The sequence below is a fragment of the Bombina bombina genome, chromosome 4 (assembly GCF_027579735.1).
Source record: "Bombina bombina isolate aBomBom1 chromosome 4, aBomBom1.pri, whole genome shotgun sequence".
Taxonomy (NCBI): Eukaryota; Metazoa; Chordata; class Amphibia; order Anura; family Bombinatoridae; genus Bombina; species Bombina bombina.
Window position 1 is genome coordinate 294,722,443 of NC_069502.1, and position 21,367 is coordinate 294,743,809.

General features: G+C 40.7%; 1 protein-coding gene across 1 annotated transcript in view; it reads left to right on the forward strand.

Annotated features, from left to right (window-relative positions):
• LOC128656217 (phospholipid scramblase 1) overlaps positions 1–17,254 on the forward strand; it is a 78,855-nt gene extending 61,601 nt beyond the window's left edge. The window contains exon 7 of the mRNA XM_053710006.1: positions 16,477–17,254. Within this exon, the coding sequence (XP_053565981.1) occupies positions 16,477–16,506 (30 nt within the window). The 3' untranslated portion in view covers positions 16,507–17,254. The remainder of the gene's footprint in view (positions 1–16,476) is intronic.
• The last annotated feature ends 4,113 nt before the right edge of the window (positions 17,255–21,367 follow it).

Consider the following 21,367-nt stretch of genomic DNA (forward strand, 5'->3'; position numbering starts at 1 on the left):
TTTGAAATAACAACATACAATTTAACATTTTATTGTTGGTGTGTAAATAGCTACATACAATTTATTTTTGGAGCTGAAATAGCAACTTTTTCTCTTGTAAGGTGTATCCAGTCCACGGGTTCATCCATTACTTGTGGGATATTCTCCTTCCCAACAGAAAGTTGCAAAGAGGAGACCCACAGCAGAGCTGTCTATATAGCTCCTCCCCTAACCCCCACCTCCAGTCATTCTCTTTGCAACTCTCGACAAGATAGGAAGTATAAAGAGATATGTGGTGACTTAGTGTAGTTTTGCCTTCAATCAAGAGTTTGTTATTTTTAAACGGTACCGGCGTTGTACTGTTTTACTCTCAGGCAGAAATTAGAAGAAGAGTTCTGCCTGGAGGTTGATGATCTTAGCGGTTTGTAACTAAGGTCCATTGCTGTTCTCACACATAACTGAAGAGTATGGGATAACTTCAGTTGGGGGAACGGTCTGCAGATTACCTGCTTTGCGGTATGTTCAGTACTTTTATTTCTAGAGAAAGGATAAGTTCTAGAAGATGCTGACAGAACCTTGTGTATATTGAGGTAAGCTAGATGCAGTGATTTTGCAACGACTGTGATCATGCTTACAAAATGGGGTAATACTCATGTTAATACTCATATTAATTAGTGACAAAACGTTTACATGTTTTCATAAATGGGACGTTTTTTTCTCTGAGGGTGATAAGTCTTTAGTTGGGGCCTAGTTTTCCACATGGCATAGTCAGATACTCCTAGGAGTATTTCCTTTAGGCCCCTCTGACATCGAGTACATGGTGGGAGGGGCCTATTTTCGCGCTTTAGTTGTGCAGTTTCTTTCAGACTGAGACATCCAGCTTCCCTAGAGGAGTCCTCTTGCATCTGAGGACCACTGTAGAGGGTTTATTTCTTCCCTAATCGTATTTGAGGGCAGGTAGGAGCCACAGCAGAGCTGTGGCAAGGTGCTTAACTGTCTTACCGGTGGTTGATGTTTTTTAAATCCGGTTTGGGGGCTAAGGGGTTAATCATCCATTTGCAAGTGGGTGCGATGTTGCTTTAGTCCCTTACTCACACTGTAAAAATTTCAAAGTCTTTACTACATTTTAACACTTTTTTGCAGTTTAAGTGCTAGTTTTTTTTCTCTTAAAGGCACAGTACCGTTTTTGTTTAATTGCTGTTTCACATTTATTAAAGTGTTTTCCAAGCTTGCTGGTGTCATTACTAGTCTGTTAAACATGTCTGACATAGAGGAAACTTTTTGTTCAATATGTTTAGAAGCCATTGTCGAACCCCCTCTTAGAATGTGTACCAAATGTACTGAAGTATCTATAAACTATAAAGACCATATTATGGCTTTTAAAGATTTATCACCAGATAATTCTCAGACTGAAAAAAGGGAAGTTATGCCATCTAGCTCTCCCCATGTGTCAGAACCTATAACTCCCGCCCAAGTGACGCCAAGTACATCTAGCGCGTCTAATTCTTTTACCTTACAGGACATGGCGGCAGTTATGAATTCTACCCTCACAGAGGTATTGTCCAAACTACCAGGGTTACAAGGAAAGCGAGACAGCTCTGGGGCTAGAACAAATACAGAGCTTTCTGACGCTTTAATAGCTGTGTCCGATATACCCTCACTAGGCTCCGAAGCCGGTGCAAGGGAGTTTTTATCTGAGGGTGACATTTCAGATTCAGGGAAGGCTTTACTTCAGTCCGATTCGGAAATGACAGCTTTTAAATTTAAGCTTGAACACCTCCGCTTATTGCTCAGGGAGGTTTTAGCGACTCTGGATGACTGTGACCCCATTGTAGTTCCAGAGAAATTGTGTAAAATGGACAAATACTTTGCAGTGCCTGTTTACACTGATGTTTTTCCAGTCCCTAAGAGGTTTTCGGAAATTATTACTAACGAATGGGATAGACCAGGTGTGCCGTTCTCTCCCCCTCCTGCTTTTAAAAAGATATTTCCCATAGATGTCGCCATACGGGACTCGTGGCAGACGGTCCCTAAGGTGGAGGGAGCTGTTTCTACCCTAGCTAAGCGTACAACTATCCCTGTCGAGGACAGTTGTGCTTTCCTAGATCCTATGGATAAAAAATTGGAGGGTCTCCTTAAGAAAATTTTTATTCATCAAGGTTTTATTCTCCAGCCTCTTGCATGCATTGCTCCAGTTACTGCTGCAGCGGCTTTTTGGTTCGAGTCTCTTGAGGAGGCTCTACAGGTGGAGACCCCGTTAGATGATATCTTAGACAGGATTAAAGCTCTTAAGTTAGCTAATTCCTTTATTTCTGACGCCGTTTTTCATTTAACCAAGCTAACGGCTAAGAATTCAGGTTTTGCCATTCTGGCGCGTAGGGCGCTATGGCTTAAGTCCTAGTCAGCAGACGTTACTTCAAAGTCTAAGCTTCTTAACATCCCCTTCAAAGGACAGACCCTATTCGGGCCTGGCCTGAAGGAGATCATCTCTGACATTACCGGAGGAAAAGGTCACGCCCTTCCTCAGGATAGGTCCAATAAATTAAGGACCAAACAGAATAACTTTTGTTCCTTTCGAAACTTCAAGGGTGGCGCAGCTTCGGCTTCCTCTAATGCAAAACAAGAGGGAAATTTCTCCCAGTCCAAACCAGTCTGGAGACCTAACCAGACTTGGAACAGAGGGAAGCAGGCCAAAAAGCCTGCTGCTGCCTCTAAGACAGCATGAAGGAGTAGCCCCCGATCCGGGACCGGATCTAGTTGGGGGCAGACTTTCTCTCTTCGTCCAGGCTTGGGCAAGAGACGTCCAGGATCCCTGGGCACTAGAGATTGTTTCCCAGGGATATCTTCTGGAATTCAAAGGTTCATCTCCAAAGGGGAGATTTCAACTCTCACAACTATCTGCAAACCAGATAAAGAGAGAGGCATTCTTACGTTGCGTTCAAGACCTACTGGTTATGGGAGTGATTCACCCAGTTCCAAGAGAGGAACAGGGGCAGGGTTTCTATTTAAACCTGTTTATAGTTCCCAAAAAAGAGGGAACTTTCAGACCAATCTTGGATCTCAAGATCCTAAACAAATTTCTCAGGGTCCCATCCTTCAAGATGGAGACAATCCGAACCATCCTTCCTATGATCCAGGAGGGTCAATATATGACTACCGTGGACTTAAAGGATGCTTTTCTCCACATTCCGATTCACAGAGAGCATCATCAGTTCCTCAGGTTCGCCTTCCTAGACAGGCATTACCAGTTTGTGGCTCTTCCCTTCGGGTTAGCCACGGCGCCAAGAGTCTTTATGAAGGTTCTAGGGTCCCTTCTGGCGGTTCTAAGGCCGCGGGGGCATAGCGGTGGCTCCTTACCTAGACGACATTCTGATCCAGGCGTCGACTTTTCAAATCGCCAAGTCTCATACAGACATTGTTCTGGCCTTTCTGAGGTCTCACGGGTGGAAAGTGAACAGAGAAAAGAGTTCTCTCTCTCCTCTCACAAGAGTTTCCATCCTAGGAACTCTGATAGATTCAGTAGAAATGAAAATTTTTCTGACAGAGGTCAGGATATCAAAGCTTCTAACTTCCTGCCGTGTTCTTCATTCCACATCTCGGCCGTCAGTGGCTCAGTGTATGGAATTGATCGGCCTAATGGTAGCGACAATGGACATAGTTCTGTTTGCTCACCTACATCTCAGACCACTGCAACTTTGCATGCTCAATCAGTGGAATGGGGACTACACAGATTTGTCTCCTCTTTTAAATCTGGATCAAGAGACCAGGGATTCTCTTCTCTGGTGGTTATCTCGGGTCCATCTGTCCAGGGGAATGAGTTTCCGCAGGCCAGAGTGGTCTATAGTGACGACAGATGCCAGCCTTCTGGGCTGGGGCGCAGTCTGGAACTCCCTGAAGGCTCAGGGTTCGTGGACTCAGGAGGAAGCCCTCCTTCTGATAAACATTCTGGAACTCAGAGCGATATTCAATGCTCTTCAGGCTTGGCCTCAGCTAGCTGCGGTCAGATTAATCAGATTTCAGTCGGACAATATCACGACTGTAGCCTATATCAACCATCAGGGGGGAACAAGGAGTCCCCTGGCAATGATGGAGGTTTCCAAGATAATTCTATGGGCAGAGGTTCACTCTTGCCATCTCTCAGCTATCCATATCCCAGGAGTAGAGAACTGGGAGGCGGACTTTCTAAGTCGGCAGACCTTTCATCCGGGGGAGTGGGAACTCCATCCGGAGGTATTTGCCCAGCTGATTCAACTATGGGGCAAACCAGAACTGGATCTGATGGCGTCTCGTCAGAACGCCAAGCTTCCTTGTTACGGGTCCAGGTCAAGGGATCCCCAGGCAGCACTTATAGATGCTCTAGCAGTGCCCTGGTCCTTCAGCCTGGCTTATGTGTTTCCACCATTTTCTCTCCTTCCTCGTCTGATTGCCAAGATCAAGCAGGAGAGAGCTTCACTGATTTTGATAGCACCTGCGCGGTCACGCAGGACTTGGTATGCAGATCTGGTGGACATGTCATCCTTTCCACCATGGACTCTGCCGCTGAGGCAGGACCTTCTACTCCAAGGTCCATTCAAACATCCAAATCTAATTTCTCTGCGTCTGACTGCTTGGAGATTGAATGCTTGATTTTATCAAAACGTGGTTTCTCCGAGTCGGTCATTGGTACCTTGATTCAGGCTCAAAAGCCTGTCACCAGGAAAATCTATCATAAGATATGGTGTAAATATCTTCATTGGTGTGAATCCAAGGGTTACTCATGGAGTAAGGTCAGAATTCCTAGGATTTTATCTTTTCTCCAAGAAGGATTGGAAAAGGGATTATCAGCTAGTTCCTTAAAGGGACAGATCTCTGCTCTGTCAATTCTTTTGCACAAGCGTCTGGCAGATGTTTCAGGTGTTTTTGTCAGGCTTTAGTTAGAATCAAGCCTGTGTTTAAACCTGTTGCTCCGCCATGGAGTTTAAATTTAGTTCTTAAAGTTCTTCAAGGGGTTCCGTTTGAACCTTTGCATTCCATAGATATCAAGCTTTTATCTTGGAAAGTTCTGTTCTTAGTAGCTATCTCTTCGGCTCGAAGAGTTTCTGAGCTATCTGCCTTACAGTGTGATTCCCCTTATCTGATCTTCCATGCAGATAAGGTAGTTTTGTGTACCAAACCTGGGTTTCTTCCTAAGGTAGTATCTAATAAGAATATCAATCAGGAAATTGTTGTTCCGTCACTGTGTCCTAATCCTTCTTCAAAGAAGGAACGTCTGTTACACAATCTTGACGTGGTTCGTGCTTTAAAGTTTTATTTACAAGCTACTAAGGATTTTCGTCAAACATCTGCATTGTTTGTTGTCTACTCTGGGAGGAGGAGAGGCCAAAAGGCTTCGGCAACTTCTCTTTCTTTTTGGCTGAGAAGCATAATCCGGTTAGCTTATGAGACTGCTGGCCAGCAGCCTCCTGAAAGAATTACAGCTCATTCTACTAGAGCGGTAGCTTCAACAGAGGCCTCATGTTTAAAAGCCCAAGTGGAACAGATTTGTAAGGCGGCGACTTGGTCTTCGCTTCATACTTTTCTAAATTCTACAAATTTTATGCTTTTACTTCCTCAGAGGCTATTTTTGGGAGAAAGGTCTTGCAGGCAGTGGTGTCTTCCATTTAAGTTCCTGCCTTGTCCCTCCCTTCATCCTGCCTGTGATGTCTGAGCAGAGGAACTAGACATATGAACTGCCTGTGATTTCTGAGCAGAGGAACTAGACATACGAACTGGAACTAGACATACGAACTGCCTGTGATATCTGAGCAGAGGAACTAGACATATACGAACTGCCTGTGATGTCTAGGCAGAGGAACTAGACATACGAACTGCCTGTGATTTCTGAGCAGAGGAACTAGACATACGAACTGGAACTAGACATACAAACAGCCTGTGATGTCTGGGCAGAGGAACTAGACATATGAACTGCCTGTGATGTCTAGGCAGAGGAACTAGACATACGAACTGCCTGTGATGTCTGGGCAGAGGAACTAGACATACGAACTGCCTGTGATGTCTGAGCAGAGGAACTAGACATACGAACTGCCTGTGATGTCTGGGCAGAGGAACTAGACATACGAACTGCCTGTGATGTCTGAGCAGAGGAACTAGACATACAAACTGCCTGTGATGTCTGAGCAGAGGAACTAGACATATGAACTGCCTGTGATGTCTGAGCAGAGGAAATAGACATACGAACTGCCTGTGATGTCTGAGCAGAGGAAATAGACATACGAACTGGAACTAGACATACGAACTGCCTGTGATGTCTGAGCAGAGGAACTAGACATACGAACTGGAACTAGACATACAAACTGCCTGTGATGTCTGGGCAGAGGAACTAGACGTACAAACTGGAACTAGACATACGAACTGCCTGTGATGTCTGGGCAGAGGAACTAGACATACGAACTGGAACTAGACATACAAACTGCCTGTGATGTCTGAGCAGAGGAACTAGACATACGAACTGGAACTAGACATACGAACTGCCTGTGATGTCTGAGCAGAGGAACTAGACATACGAACTGGAACGAGACATACAAACTGCCTGTGATGTCTGAGCAGAGGAACTAGACATACGAGCTGGAACTAGACATACGAACTGCCTGTGATGTCTGAGCGGAGGAACTAGACATACGAACTGGAACTAGACATACGAACTGCCTGTGATGTCTGAGCAGAGGAACTAGACATACGAACTGCCTGTGATGTCTGAGCAGAGGAACTAGACATACGAACTGGAACTAGACATACGAACTGCCTGTGATGTCTGAGCAGAGGAACTAGACATATGAACTGCCTGTGATGTCTGAGCAGAGGAACTAGACATACGAACTGCCTGTGATGTCTGAGCAGAGGAACTAGACATATGAACTGCCTGTGATTTCTGAGCAGAGGAACTAGACATACGAACTGGAACTAGACATACGAACTGCCTGTGATGTCTGAGCAGAGGAACTAGACATACAAACTGCCTGTGATGTCTAGGCAGAGGAACTAGACATACGAACTGCCTGTGATTTCTGAGCAGAGGAACTAGACATACGAACTGGAACTAGACATACAAACAGCCTGTGATGTCTGGGCAGAGGAACTAGACATATGAACTGCCTGTGATGTCTAGGCAGAGGAACTAGACATACGAACTGCCTGTGATGTCTGGGCAGAGGAACTAGACATACGAACTGCCTGTGATGTCTGAGCAGAGGAACTAGACATACGAACTGCCTGTGATGTCTGAGCAGAGGAACTAGACATATGAACTGCCTGTGATGTCTGGGCAGAGGAACTAGACATACGAACTGCCTGTGATGTCTGAGCAGAGGAACTAGACATACAAACTGCCTGTAATGTCTGGGCAGAGGAACTAAACATACAAACTGCCTGTGATGTCTGGGCAGAGGAACTAAACATACAAACTGCCTGTGATGTCTGAGCAGAGGAACTAGACATACAAACTGCCTGTGATGTCTGAGCAGAGGAACTAGACATACAAACTGCCTGTGATGTCTGAGCAGAGGAACTAGACATACGAACTGCCTGTGATGTCTGAGCAGAGGAAATAGACATACGAACTGGAACTAGACATACGAACTGCCTGTGATGTCTGAGCAGAGGAACTAGACATACGAACTGGAACTAGACATACGAACTGCCTGTGATGTCTGGGCAGAGGAACTAGACATACAAACTGGAACTAGACATACGAACTGCCTGTGATGTCTGGGCAGAGGAACTAGACATACGAACTGGAACTAGACATACAAACTGCCTGTGATGTCTGAGCAGAGGAACTAGACATACGAACTGGAACTAGACATACAAACTGCCTGTGATGTCTGAGCAGAGGAACTAGACATACGAACTGGAATGAGACATACAAACTGCCTGTGATGTCTGAGCAGAGGAACTAGACATACGAGCTGGAACTAGACATACGAACTGCCTGTGATGTCTGAGCGGAGGAACTAGACATACGAACTGGAACTAGACATACGAACTGCCTGTGATGTCTGAGCAGAGGAACTAGACATACGAACTGCCTGTGATGTCTGAGCAGAGGAACTAGACATACGAACTGGAACTAGACATACGAACTGCCTGTGATGTCTGAGCAGAGGAACTAGACATATGAACTGCCTGTGATGTCTGAGCAGAGGAACTAGACATACGAACTGCCTGTGATGTCTGAGCAGAGGAACTAGACATATGAACTGCCTGTGATGTCTGAGCAGAGGAACTAGACATACAAACTGCCTGTGATGTCTGAGCAGAGGAACTAGACATACGAACTGCCTGTGATGTCTGAGCAGAGGAACTAGACATACGAACTGCCTGTGATGTCTGAGCAGAGGAACTAGACATACGAACTGCCTGTGATGTCTGAGCAGAGGAACTAGACATACGAACTGGAACTAGACATACGAACTGCCTGCGATGTCTGAGCAGAGGAACTAGACCTACGAACTGCCTGTGATGTCTGAGCAGAGGAACTAGACATACAAACTGCCTTTGATGTCTGAACTAGACATACAAACTGCCTGTGATGTCTGAGCAGAGGAACTAGACATACGAACTGCCTGTGATGTCTGAGCAGAGGAACTAGACATACGAACTGGAACTAGACATACGAACTGCCTGCGATGTCTGAGCAGAGGAACTAGACATACGAACTGCCTGTGATGTCTGAGCAGAGGAACTAGACATACAAACTGCCTTTGATGTCTGAACTAGACATACAAACTGCCTGTGATGTCTGAGCAGAGGAACTAGACATACGAACTGCCTGTGATGTCTGAGCAGAGGAACTAGACATACGAACTGCCTGTGATGTCTGGGCAGAGGAACTAGACATACGAACTGCCTGTAATGTCTGAGCAGAGGAACTAGACATACGAACTGCCTGTGATACAGTGGGGGAAAAAAGTATTTAGTCAGCCACCAATTGTGAAAGTTCTCCCACTTAAGAAGATGAGAGAGGCCTGTAATTTTCATCAAAGGTATACCTCAACTATGAGAGACAAAATGTGGAAACAAATCCAGACAATCACATTGTCTGATTTGGAAAGAATTTATTTGCAAATTATGGTGGAAAATAAGTATTTAGTCAATATCAAAAGTTCATCTCAATACTTTGTTATATATCCTTTGTTGGCAATGACAGAGGTCAAACGTTTTCTGTAAGTCTTCACAAGGTTGTCACACACTGTTGCTGGTATGTTGGCCCATTCCTGCATGCAGATCTCCTCTAGAGCAGTGATGTTTTGCGGCTGTCGCTGGGCAACACGGACTTTCAATTCCCTCCAAAGGTTTTCTATGGGGTTGAGATCTGGAGACTGTCTAGGCCACTCCAGGACCTTGAAATGCTTCTTACGAAGCCACTCCTTTATTGCCCGGGTGGTGTGTTTGGGATCATTGTCATGCTGAAAGACCCAGCCACATTTAATCTTCAATGCCCTTGCTGATGGAAGGAGGTTTGCACTCAAAATCTCACAATACATGGCCCCATTCATTCTTTCATGTACACGGATCAGTCGTCCTGTTCTCTTTGCAGAGAAACAGCCCCAAAGCATGATGTTGCCACCCCCATGTTTCACAGTAGGTATGGTGTTCTCTCTCCTCCAAACACGACAAGTTGTGTTTCTACCAAACAGTTCTACTTTGGTTTCATCTGACCATATGACATTCTCCCAATCTGCTTCTGGATCATTCAAATGCTCTCTAGCATACTTCAGACAGGCCCGGACATGTACTGGCTTAAGCAGGGGGACACGTCTGGCACTGCAGGATCTGAGTCCCTGGCAGCGTAGTGTGTTACTTATTGTAGCCTTTGTTACGTTGGTACAGCTCTCTGCAGGTCATTCACTAGGTCCCCCCGTGTGGTTCTGGGATGTTTGCTCACCGTTCTTGTGATCATTTTGACCCCACGGGGTGAGATCTTGCGTGGAGCCCCAGATCGAGGGAGATTATCAGTGGTCTTGTATGTCTTCCATTTTCTAATTATTGCTCCCACAGTTGATTTCTTCACACCAAGCTGCTTGCCTATTGCAGATTCAGTCTTCCCAGCCTGGTGCAGGTCTACAATTTTGTTTCTGGTCTCCTTCGACAGCTCTTTGGTCTTCACCATAGTGGAGTTTGGAGTGTGACTGTTTGAGGTTGTGGACAGGTGTCTTTTATACTGATAACAAGTTCAAACAGGTGACATTAATACAGGTAATGAGTGGAGGACAGAGGAGCCTCTTAAAGAAGATGATACAGGTATGTGAGAGCCAGAAATCTTGCTTGTTTGTAGATGACCAAATACTTATTTTCCACCATAATATGCAAATAAATTCTTTCCAAATCAGACAATGTGATTGTCTGGATTTGTTTCCACATTTTGTCTCTCATAGTTGAGGTATACCTATGATGAAAATGACAGGCCTCTCTCATCTTCTTAAGTGGGAGAACTTGCACAATTGGTGGCTGACTAAATACTTTTTTCCCCCACTGTATCTGAGCAGAGGAACTAGACAAACGAACTGCCTGTGATTTCTGAGCAGAGGAACTAGACATACGATCTGCCTGTGATATCTGAGCAGAGGAACTAGACATACGAACTGCCTGTGATGTCTGAGCAGAGGAACTAGACATACAAACTGCCTGTGATGTCTGAGCAGAGGAACTAGACAAACAAACTGCCTGTGATGTCTGAGCAGAGGAACTAGACATACAAACTGCCTGTGATATGTGAGCAGAGGAACTAGACATACGAACTGGAACTAGACATACGAACTGCCTGTGATATCTGAGCAGAGGAACTAGACATACAAACTGTCTGGGCAGAGGAACTAGACATACAAACTGCCTGTGATGTCTGGGCAGAGGAACTAGACATACGAACTGCCTGTGATGTCTGAGCAGAGGAACTAGACATACAAACTGCCTGTGATATCTGAGCAGAGGAACTAGACATACAAACTGCCTGTGATGTCTGAGCAGGGTAACTAGACATACGAACTGCCTGTGATGTCTGAGCAGAGGAACTAGACATACAAACTGCCTGTGATGTCTGGGCAGAGGAACTAGACATACGAACTGCCTGTGATGTCTAGGCAGAGGAACTAGACATACGAACTGCCTGTGGTGTCTGGGCAGAGGAACTAGACATACGAACTGCCTGTGATGTCTGAGCAGAGGAACTAGACATACAAACTGCCTGTGATATCTGGGCAGAGGAACTAGGCATATGAACTGCCTGTGATGTCTAGGCAGAGGAACTAGACATACAAACTGCCTGTGATATCTGAGCAGAGGAACTAGACCTAGAACATTTGTGTTATAGCTACTTTTAACACCGGATATAGTAAAGACAGCTGCAATATAAACAGCCACCCCTATGCCCTGCTGCATGCTATGTTCTTACCCCTGTGACATTGCTGAGTTTGCATTGTGGCCGTCGTGACATTGCGACTGCGACAGTTTGTCATCTGCAATACTGCCATCACAGTGTTATTCACACATTGAAACGATAGAGGCCTTTGTACAGGCAACCCTGGTAGAGAGCATTGGAAATCGATACCTAAACAGTATTCAACAGGCTGAGTAAAGAGACAGACCGTATACCTTTAAGAAAATACTTTATTTGTATATATCTTTATTTATTCCAAATATATTTTGGCAAATAATTTGATCCACAAAATTATATATAGTGCTAGAATGTGGCTCAGCGTAATAAGGAGTTGCAAGTCTAAACTGCATGACATTGTCTTCAATGACCAAAGAATCTGCAAAACGACGGTCTGGAAGCCAAGAGGTTACACAGACACCATCACAAAGGTGAACGACTGTTGCAGATGCAGACACCACTGAGTTCACCCCCAAATGCCTTCCCTGTGTGTAGAAGAAAATCACTGCTTCAGGCTAATTGCTACATGAAAATAACTTCACCCGGATGAAAACTCTCGTTCAAATACACGTCCACGACTAGGGAGAGAGTAGCGTAGCATAGAAATAAACACACCTTGCACCTCCTGAAGTTGCAGCTTCTTGAAATCTGGGCTGTCTAACGTTATCAGTCTTCTGCAGCAGCCAAAATCTGGCTGCAGCACCAGTTTTAGAATCGGTGGTCGAGATGGGATGGGAGTGTGATGCTAGGTTCATGTTGAGGGCGGGTCACAACAGCAATGAAAGGGCTAAACGTACGTATTAATTTGGCAAGCAAGGGTATAGACAAACCTGTTAAATTCATTGTAGTAAAAAAACAAATACAATTTTTTTAGGCAAACTTTCTTATTTATTGTTTCAGTCTGTCATATGCTAATTATAAATTACTTTCAATTAAAAATAAAACATTATTTGGGTGAACTGTTCCTTTAAGCACCTGCACTATGTGGTAGGCCTGTGACGAACTCACACTGGGTGTAATTGTGTTACTACTCAATACTTTCTCCTGTGAAGGCAAAGGGAGGGGTTTTTAAGGGCTCCTAGAGTTTTGTGAATCTTTGCCTCCTCCTAGTGGCCAGGAGTAAAATCCCCAGGAATTATGACTCATGGAGTCTCACCACCTTTATGAAAAACAGCACATTTAATTCCTAAATTAGTTAGCATGGAACCAATACATAGATTTAAATGTAAGGTAAATGATCTAATATCTGGAAAACAACTCATCACTAACCAAATACAAAGCATGGTTTAGGGCAGCCTTTTCCAATCCAGTCCTCAGGACACATTACCCGGCTATATTTTCATGCTATCTGTACTAGAGCACAAGTGAAATAATCAGCTGATAGGTGAGAGCAGGCTAGTAACCATGGTTACTGAGAAGCTGATTATTTCACCTCTGCTGTAGTTCTGATATGAAAATCTAGCCGGTTGATGTGCTCTGAGGACTGGAGTTATAGGGACATCATTTAGATACAGAATACAATTTCAAATAGGCTTCCAATGTACTTCTGTTATCAAATTTGCTTTCTTCTAATGGTATTCTATATTAAAGAGAATATGTTGATAGGTAGTGTGCACGTGTCTGGCGCACTGTATCTAGTGCTCCTGCAAATGAAGAACACTGTTAAAAGCGTTCTTGCAAAACTGCTGCCGCATAGCTTACCTATCTGCTTTTTAGCAAAGGATACCAAGAGAACAAAGTAAATTTTATAATAGAAGAAAATTGGAAATTTTTATTTTAATTTTACATTTTTATCTGAATCACAGAGAAAGCAAAATGTGTTTTTATCCCTTTATTGTATCACAAAAGCTGTGTAAATCAAATATTAATGTAATATATAGCAAGGATAAAAATGCAATAAGAAAATGTTCCAATGCTTAGAACATTGAGCTATGGTTTAACCCCTGCAAAGTACATCCCTGCCCCAGAGCGGTCTTTAACTGTGTGTTTAACCCCTTTGTAGGTGGTAAACACATTTATATGTTAGCAATAGCGCATTGAGAAGAAAATGCTCTGCTGAATGACTTTCACTTTCAATTCACTTCTAATTTTCCAATTTTGTATATGAATGACTAATCAGAAAAAGCATAACCAAATGTACACCCCTGTGCAATATCACTTAAATGCAGGGTTTTTGAGGCCAGGTGCAAGATAAATGCAAGACTCATAAAAGGGATAGAAAAGTGAAAATTAAACCTGCATGATTCAGATGGAGCATGTAATTTTAAGACACTTTTAAAGGACACTCAAGTAAAAATAAACTTTTATGATTTAGAAAGAGCATGCAGTTTTAAGATACTTTCCAATTTACTTCCATAATCAAATTTTGCACAGTCTTTTTATATTCACACTTTTTGGGGGACAAGATGCTACTGAGCATATGCTCACAGGGTATACGTATACTAGTCTGCGATTAGCTGATGTCTGTCACATGCTACAGGGGTCCAGAAAATGGGAGAAAAAATACATTTGTCACAAAAAAAATCTATGTTTATTTGAAAGTCAGGTATTAAGTCATTGTCTTTTGATTATGCACTTGTTAATTATGCAATTCTACTGCATTGAAGAGTCCTTTAAATTCACTTCTATTTTCAAATGTGCTTCGTTCTCTTGGTATCCATTGTTGAAACTCCCCACTTGCTGAGAGACCATACTTACTTTGCCTCAGTTGTTGACATTTAGAGGGCATACAGTCTATTTGGCGCAATGATTGTCTAATTCTATCCATATGCAGTGTCATTAAAACTTGTTTTGTTTACTTTGTGTAATTCCTTTATCTGTTCCTTATTTGAGATTGTATTTATGGAAGATATTCTTCTGAGCAGGTTTCATTACCATAAAATGTATATGTGCCTTTAAATTGAATCTCAATAAAAAAAAAAAAAAAAAGTAATCACACGGCCTTGATTTAAGCATCAGTACCTGCCGGTTTGTGGAGGAGTAATTGCCCCCCTTGCCCACTGATACTAATGGGTTTTTAAATGCCAATAGTGGCTATCTTGCCAGGTGGAGAGTCATTACTACCTATAGTCAAGGCAGTAAACATATACAATCATTTTGCATAAACACTGGGCAGTTTTAAAACAGATCCTATCTTAGGGGAATGCATAGGTGAGAGACCCACAATCACCTTTAAGAAAAACAGCGACTGGAAAAATATCTTGGCACCCTCACAATTACGCCCTATTAGGAGAACACTCATACCTGCAACAAATTGGCTTTCTAGACCAAATGGCACATGAGGATGTGGTATTTCAAAATGTGGTATGTGTAGTCATATACAGAGACACATTCAAAAACACTGATGTTTCATGATGTAGCTAAAGGATCAAGCATAAATGCAGCTGCAATACAATATTATGGGGGCAATCACATATTTTGTGATGGGCGCAAAACCAGGCGTCGCCAATATTTAGTCGAACCGAGCGATCACATATACGGCACAGCAGACAAGTTAAGTCGGCTGCAGTTTTTACTCCCATGAACTAACATAGAACTGGCGTCGCAAGTTTGTATCACATATTCAGCGCAAGGACTTACGCGCACAGAATGAAGATATTTTACTCCATTTTCACCTCGCCACACATAGGCAAGTGCAGCAAGCCTTGTGCTGAGTATCGTAACTCCCTGGAAGCCTTAACAAACACCTAACACATGTGAAATATCAACCCTTAAACCACAAACTATTTACCCCTAAACCACCAACCCCCCACAACGAAAAGTACCTAATAAAACAATTAACACCTAAACTGCCAACCACACACAACGCAAACACCTAATTAAACTATTAACCCCTAAACTGCCAACCCCCCACAATGCAAAGTATTAACCTAATAACTAAGCTCCCTACCTAACACTGCCTAACTTAAAAAAAGTTATTCCTAATCTAATTTTCCACCCCAAAATGAAAAAAACCCCTAATCAATCCAAAAACTACCAATAGCCTTTTGTAGGACAGTGCCCTTAAGTTAACAGCTCTTTTGCAAAAAAAATAAACAAAGTAAGCCCTAACATCCCAAAATAAAAAAAACTAACTTAAAAAAAACCTACCCATTGCCCCGAAAAGGGCATTTGTATGGGCATTGTCATTAAAAGGGCATTGAGCTCTTTTGCAGCCCATAAAAAAAAAAAAAAACCTAATCTAAAAAAAAAAAGCCACCCCAAAAAACTAACACTAACCCCAAAATAGCTACTCACCATTGCTGAAGTCCCCCTAAAAGGTGTTGAGGAGATTAAATTGATGGAGGCACCATGAATGCCTGTGAATATACCTAAATACTGGCTGATTCGATGACTCCCAGTCTCCAGAAGCTTAGCAGAAGAGGAATATTCCAGCAGGATAATGATACAAAGCACACTACCAAAAATACAAAAGAGTTTCTAAAGAAAACAAAACTATGACCTGGCCAAGTATGTCGTCTGACTAGAAAAGAAAATTGTCTTTGAAGAATGTCAGAACATCTCTCCAGAAATGTGTGCAACACTGGTATCCCCCCTATTTGAAAAAATAAAACATTTAAATCTCAGTAATGAAAGGTGCACTGACTTTTGTTGCATTGAGTTCCTACTGTGGGGCCGGTCTTTTTAATAAAGTAAATCTAAACTGTTCGTTTTTAATTTTACATAAGAGCAAATACCCTACTGTAAAACTTAGAAGTAATTACATTTCTGTAAGGTGATATACTTTTGAATCATTTGACATTTAAGTGATATTGCACATTGGTGTTCTCATTTCTGTTGTATAATATATATATATAGATAAATAGATAAATAGATATAGTTAGATATACACATTATATATATATATATATATATATATATATATATATATATATATATATATATACATATACTGTATATATGTATATATATATATATATATATCTCAAACCCATTGTTTAAAAATTAATTAAACTTAAACATGCCTTTATCTTAATGTCTCTCTTCTTTCTCCCTCCCTCGATCTATCTAATCAATCAATAAAATATTTTGTTATTAATTGTGATTTTAAATGTCTCTTACTGATCCGTCTCTCGCTCTTTTTCCCACAGGATTTCATGTATTTTGAACATGATGACTAATGTACTGAAGACTTACTACTAATGTTCTTGAATACGAATGGGAAATTATTTTATCCCATTTTATAAAACAAGACCAAAATGTGTTTTGTATTCTATTAATAACTTTGTAGGTCCCTTCATAGTTGGAAAACATGAATAACTTCACATCCAATATGTGTCACAAAACTGTACAGATAATCAGCCTCATTTTGATACATTAACATGTATTTACATTTCTGCAGTGGTTAAAGGGATACTTAATCTATTTTTTTTTCTTCCATGATTCAGATAGAGCATGCAATTTTAAGCAACTTTCTAATTTACTCCTATCAATTTTTCTTCATTCTCTTGCTATCTTTATTTAAAAAGCAGTGATTTAAAGCTTAGGAGCCAGGTTATTTTAATTTCAGCACCCTGGATAGTGCTTGCTTATTGGTGGCTACATTTAGCAAACCAATAAGCAAACATAACCCAGGTTCTCAACCAAAAATGGGTCGGCTCTTAACCTTTACTTTGCTGTTTTTGAAATAAAGTTAGCAAGAGAACAAAGAAAATTGATAATAGGAGTAAGTTAGAAAGTTGCTTAAATTGCATCTGAATCATTAAAGAAAAAAATTGGGTTTAGTGTCCCTTTAAGTTTCTTTAAAACAAAAAGTACAACTTTCACTATAGTACTTTTTTCAACCACTGAAATCAGTTTTACATTTAATAAAATAATGTAGTGCAGCAGTTTTTTCATAAAGTATATTAAAATGTAATATGTAAAATTGAGATTAGTGGACTTTACTTTTTCAAGAACAAAGTGAAAACCATATGTCCCCATTGTCAACTGAATCCATTTGTTTACTAATGTAAGTTGCTAGATTCTCTTATATTCTGATTAGATTTTCTTTATTTATGTTTAATAAATGCACCATTTGTCAAAATGTTTATTTTTTTACTGCTTAATATTGTGGGGTCAATCACAATATAGTTTATAAGAGTTTATTCAATGATTTTCCTACAAAATTTACAATTAAAGGCTACAGGGAATATTGTTGAAAAATACCTGGATAAGCTATTTTAAAGGATCGTCCCAATGTGCTTGTTAGTAATATAATTCATGGCTTAAAGTTACTTAGTTTTGAAGTGTCTTTTTTTCTCAAATTAAATAAAATGTTATGCTTTGTTTTTTTATATGGTGTAATTGAAAATTATAAACCAATACTTGAAATATGAAATTGTTTCTTATAACCAAGGCATTTCTCTATAAAACTTTTCAAAAAAGTAAAAAAAAAAAAGTTTGAATAAAATATACATAAGTGTCACTCTGAACTTATTACTACTAATAGACATGGCAATTTATTGTCTGTGCATGATTTTTTAAGATTCTCTTCAAAGATTATGTGGTTATTAATAGCGCAGGACCATACTAAGATTAACGCAATCTGGTATTAGTCTATGGTAAAACTGAATAATCAGAGAATGTTTAGCGCGGCCGATATCTTATGTAAAACAAAGTATTACACAAGCACACACACACACATATATATAGGCAGGAAATGAGGATGCACTTGCCAGGATTTTTCAATATTACCATTTAATGTAACGTTTCGGGGTATTATCCCCTTCGTCAAACAAGACAAAATAACAATGTTCAAACATGCAAAATACAGTGCCTTTTAAACTAACCCCAGTGATACAGTCAACACCTGTGATGCCACTCCCACTGTATGTATATGTGTGTGTGTGTGTATATATATATATATATATATATATATATATATATATATATATATATATATATATATATATATATATATATATACACACACACACACACACATACAAACACATACTAAATGCCAGGCAAGTCCATGATGTAATTTAGTGAGTGCGAGGGTTAAAATGAAATTAGTTTCTGTCTACACTAGTGTGAGGGAGTTAGGTTGTGTGGAACTCAGAATGCAGGAACAGATAAACAGAATAATGAAGTCTTTTAAAAGCTTTACTGATTGATAAGCAAAAGAACAGTTGGTAGTTCAAATTGAAGATCACAGAATCAGCAATGCAGAACACTAAAGTCCAATGCAAAGTTCAGAAAATGTAAGTAGGTTGCAGTAATAAAGTCTGATGAACACTGGTGCTTAAATTGTGAAGTAAGGGTGATACTGTCACAGAATACCTGGTAGATACAGCAGGCACAACTTGGTTTGAGGAAGGCTGCTGCTGGTATAATAGACACAGGGTTCTTAGCAGGCACAGGATACCCAGCGGGTACTGTTGGTGAGACTGTCACGGAATAGCAGATAGATATAGCAGGCACAGGTATCAAGCAAGACTGTTTGACTTTCATGAACCAGGTTAGCATATGCATGTGCGAAGTAAGTATACTTGGTCTCTAAAGCTAGGTGAGCATACGCAGGTATCAGGTAAGTATGCTTGGTCTTTGGAACAAGGTGAGCATATACAGGTACAAGGTAAGTATGACTGGTCTCTGAAGCAAGGTGAGCATAAACAGGTATCAGGTAAGTATGCTTGGTCTCTGAAGCAAGGTGAGCATACACACGTATCAGGTAAGTATGCTCCGTTTCTGGAACAAGGTGAGTATATGCAGGTACAAGGTAAGTATACTTGGTCTCTGGATCCAAGAACATGGTAGGTAAGGCAATATCTCAACCCAGAATGATGGGCTGTGAGCTTTTATAGTAACACCTGAGTCCTCCAGTTGGGAGTTCCTGTAATTAGGACATGGCCCCTTTAAATTCTTCCAGTGTGCAGCCGCGCACGCCTGGGGAGCTGCAGGCTGGAGCAAGAAGACCAGAATTTTGTTTTCCTTCCACAAGAAACATCGAGATGGAAGCCAGTACTATTGGCACTTACTAAACCTATAAAATATGATTAAAAATACCCTTTTACGGCCACTCAAATTCTACTCAGTAAGCTTCCACCACCAGGACACTTTTAGTGCAGGGAGTCCTCGTTCGCCCCAACATAATAGATTTAACAAACCCTAAAATTAAATTTTGCAAAAATGTATATTAAAGCAATACTAATAACAGTCTATTCAGTAACATGAATCTTATATCAGACAAAGGCAGATGGGTAGATTCATTTTTTATTTTTTTTTGGGAGGTGGGGGTTGTAATGTTAGGGGGTTATTGTTTTATTTTGTATGCAAAAGAGCTGTTAGCCCAACAAAAGGCCCTTTTAAGGGCTATTGGTAGTTTATTTGTAGATTTAGAGATTTAAATCTGCGGGTAGATTTAGAGTTTGGCGTTAGCCGTCAAAAGCAGCGTTAAGGGGTCCTAACGCTGCTTTTTACCGCCCGCTGGTATTTAGTCAGGCAGGAAAGGGTCTACCGCTCACTTCCTTACCGCGACTCCAGGCTACCGCAGATCCCCTTACGCCAATCGCGTATCCTATGTTTTCTATGGGATTTGCCTAACGCTGGTATTTGGAGTCTTGGAAGAACTGAGCAGTAGAGCCTCTACCGACAAGACTCCTACCGCCAAAAAAAGTCAGTAGTTAAGAGCTTTATTTTTTAATATAAAGCTTCTAACTACTGTGCTATAAAGTACACTAACACCCATAACTACCTATGTACCCCTAAACCGAGCCCCCCCCCATATCGCAAACCATCTAATAAAATTTTTTAACCCCTAATCTGCTGACCGGACACCGCCGCCACCTACATTATCCCTATGAACCCCTAATCTGCTGCCCCTAACATCACAAACACCTATATTATATTTAATAACCCCTAATCTGCCCCCCCACAACGTCGCCAACACCCAACTACACTTATTAACCCTTAATCTGCCGACTGGACCTCACCGCCACTATAATAAATGTATTAACCCCTAAACCGCCGCACTCCCACCTCGCAAACACTATAATAAATAGTATTAACCCCTAATCTGCCATCCCTAACATCGCTGCAACCTACCATCAAATATTAACCCCTAATCTCCCGACCCCAACGTCGCCGCTACTATAATAAAGTTATTAACCCATAAACCTAAGTCTAACCCTAACACCCCCCTAACATAAATATAATTTAAATTAAACAAAATAATATTCCTATAATTAAATAAATTATTCCTATTTAAAACTAAATACTTACCTATAAAATAAATCCAAATATAGCTACAATATAACTAATAGTTACATTGTAGCTATTCTAGGATTTATATTTATTTTACAGGCAACTTTGTATTTATTTTAACTAAGTACAATAGCTATTAAATAGTTAATAACAGCAGTACACAAACAGCAGTACACAAAAATACAATTAAAAATACAATTAAAAAATGGATAAACTCAATTATGGATCCATAATTTTAATGAGAAACATTGTCCATGATGATGTCCAGTTGAAAGTGTCCAAAAGGTCAAATAAATATCCAATAAGTCTCCAAAAGATAATAATACCAAATTGTGTTGATGTGGTGAAGTGAAAATTAAAAAATTAAAAAAGTCTTTGTGGAAAAGTCTCTGTGAAAATAAGTCTCTGTGAAAAATAAAAATATAAAAATGTGATGAATGGATGCCAAAAACAAGAACAAAGTGTGTATACACAAAAACAATGAAAAAGGATGAAAAATAAATTTATGTGCAATAATCCTTTAATGTGCTCCTAGTAGTGTTCTGTGTCCTTGTGATTAAGGTTCTGAGAATCCTATAAAAAAAATTAAAAAAACATAGTGTAGGACGTACAAGATAAATAGAAATATTAGAATTGTGCTTACCAACTGTCGTTAAATTAGTAAATAGAGTGTTAAAAATTAAGAATTAGTATCTTTGCTAGGGTATTCAAACAAAGGCTATGTATGGAAATATTAAAAATGTAACGAAGTTAAGAATCAGTCTTAAAACGGTTATTGTGTCTAGTATTTGGTTT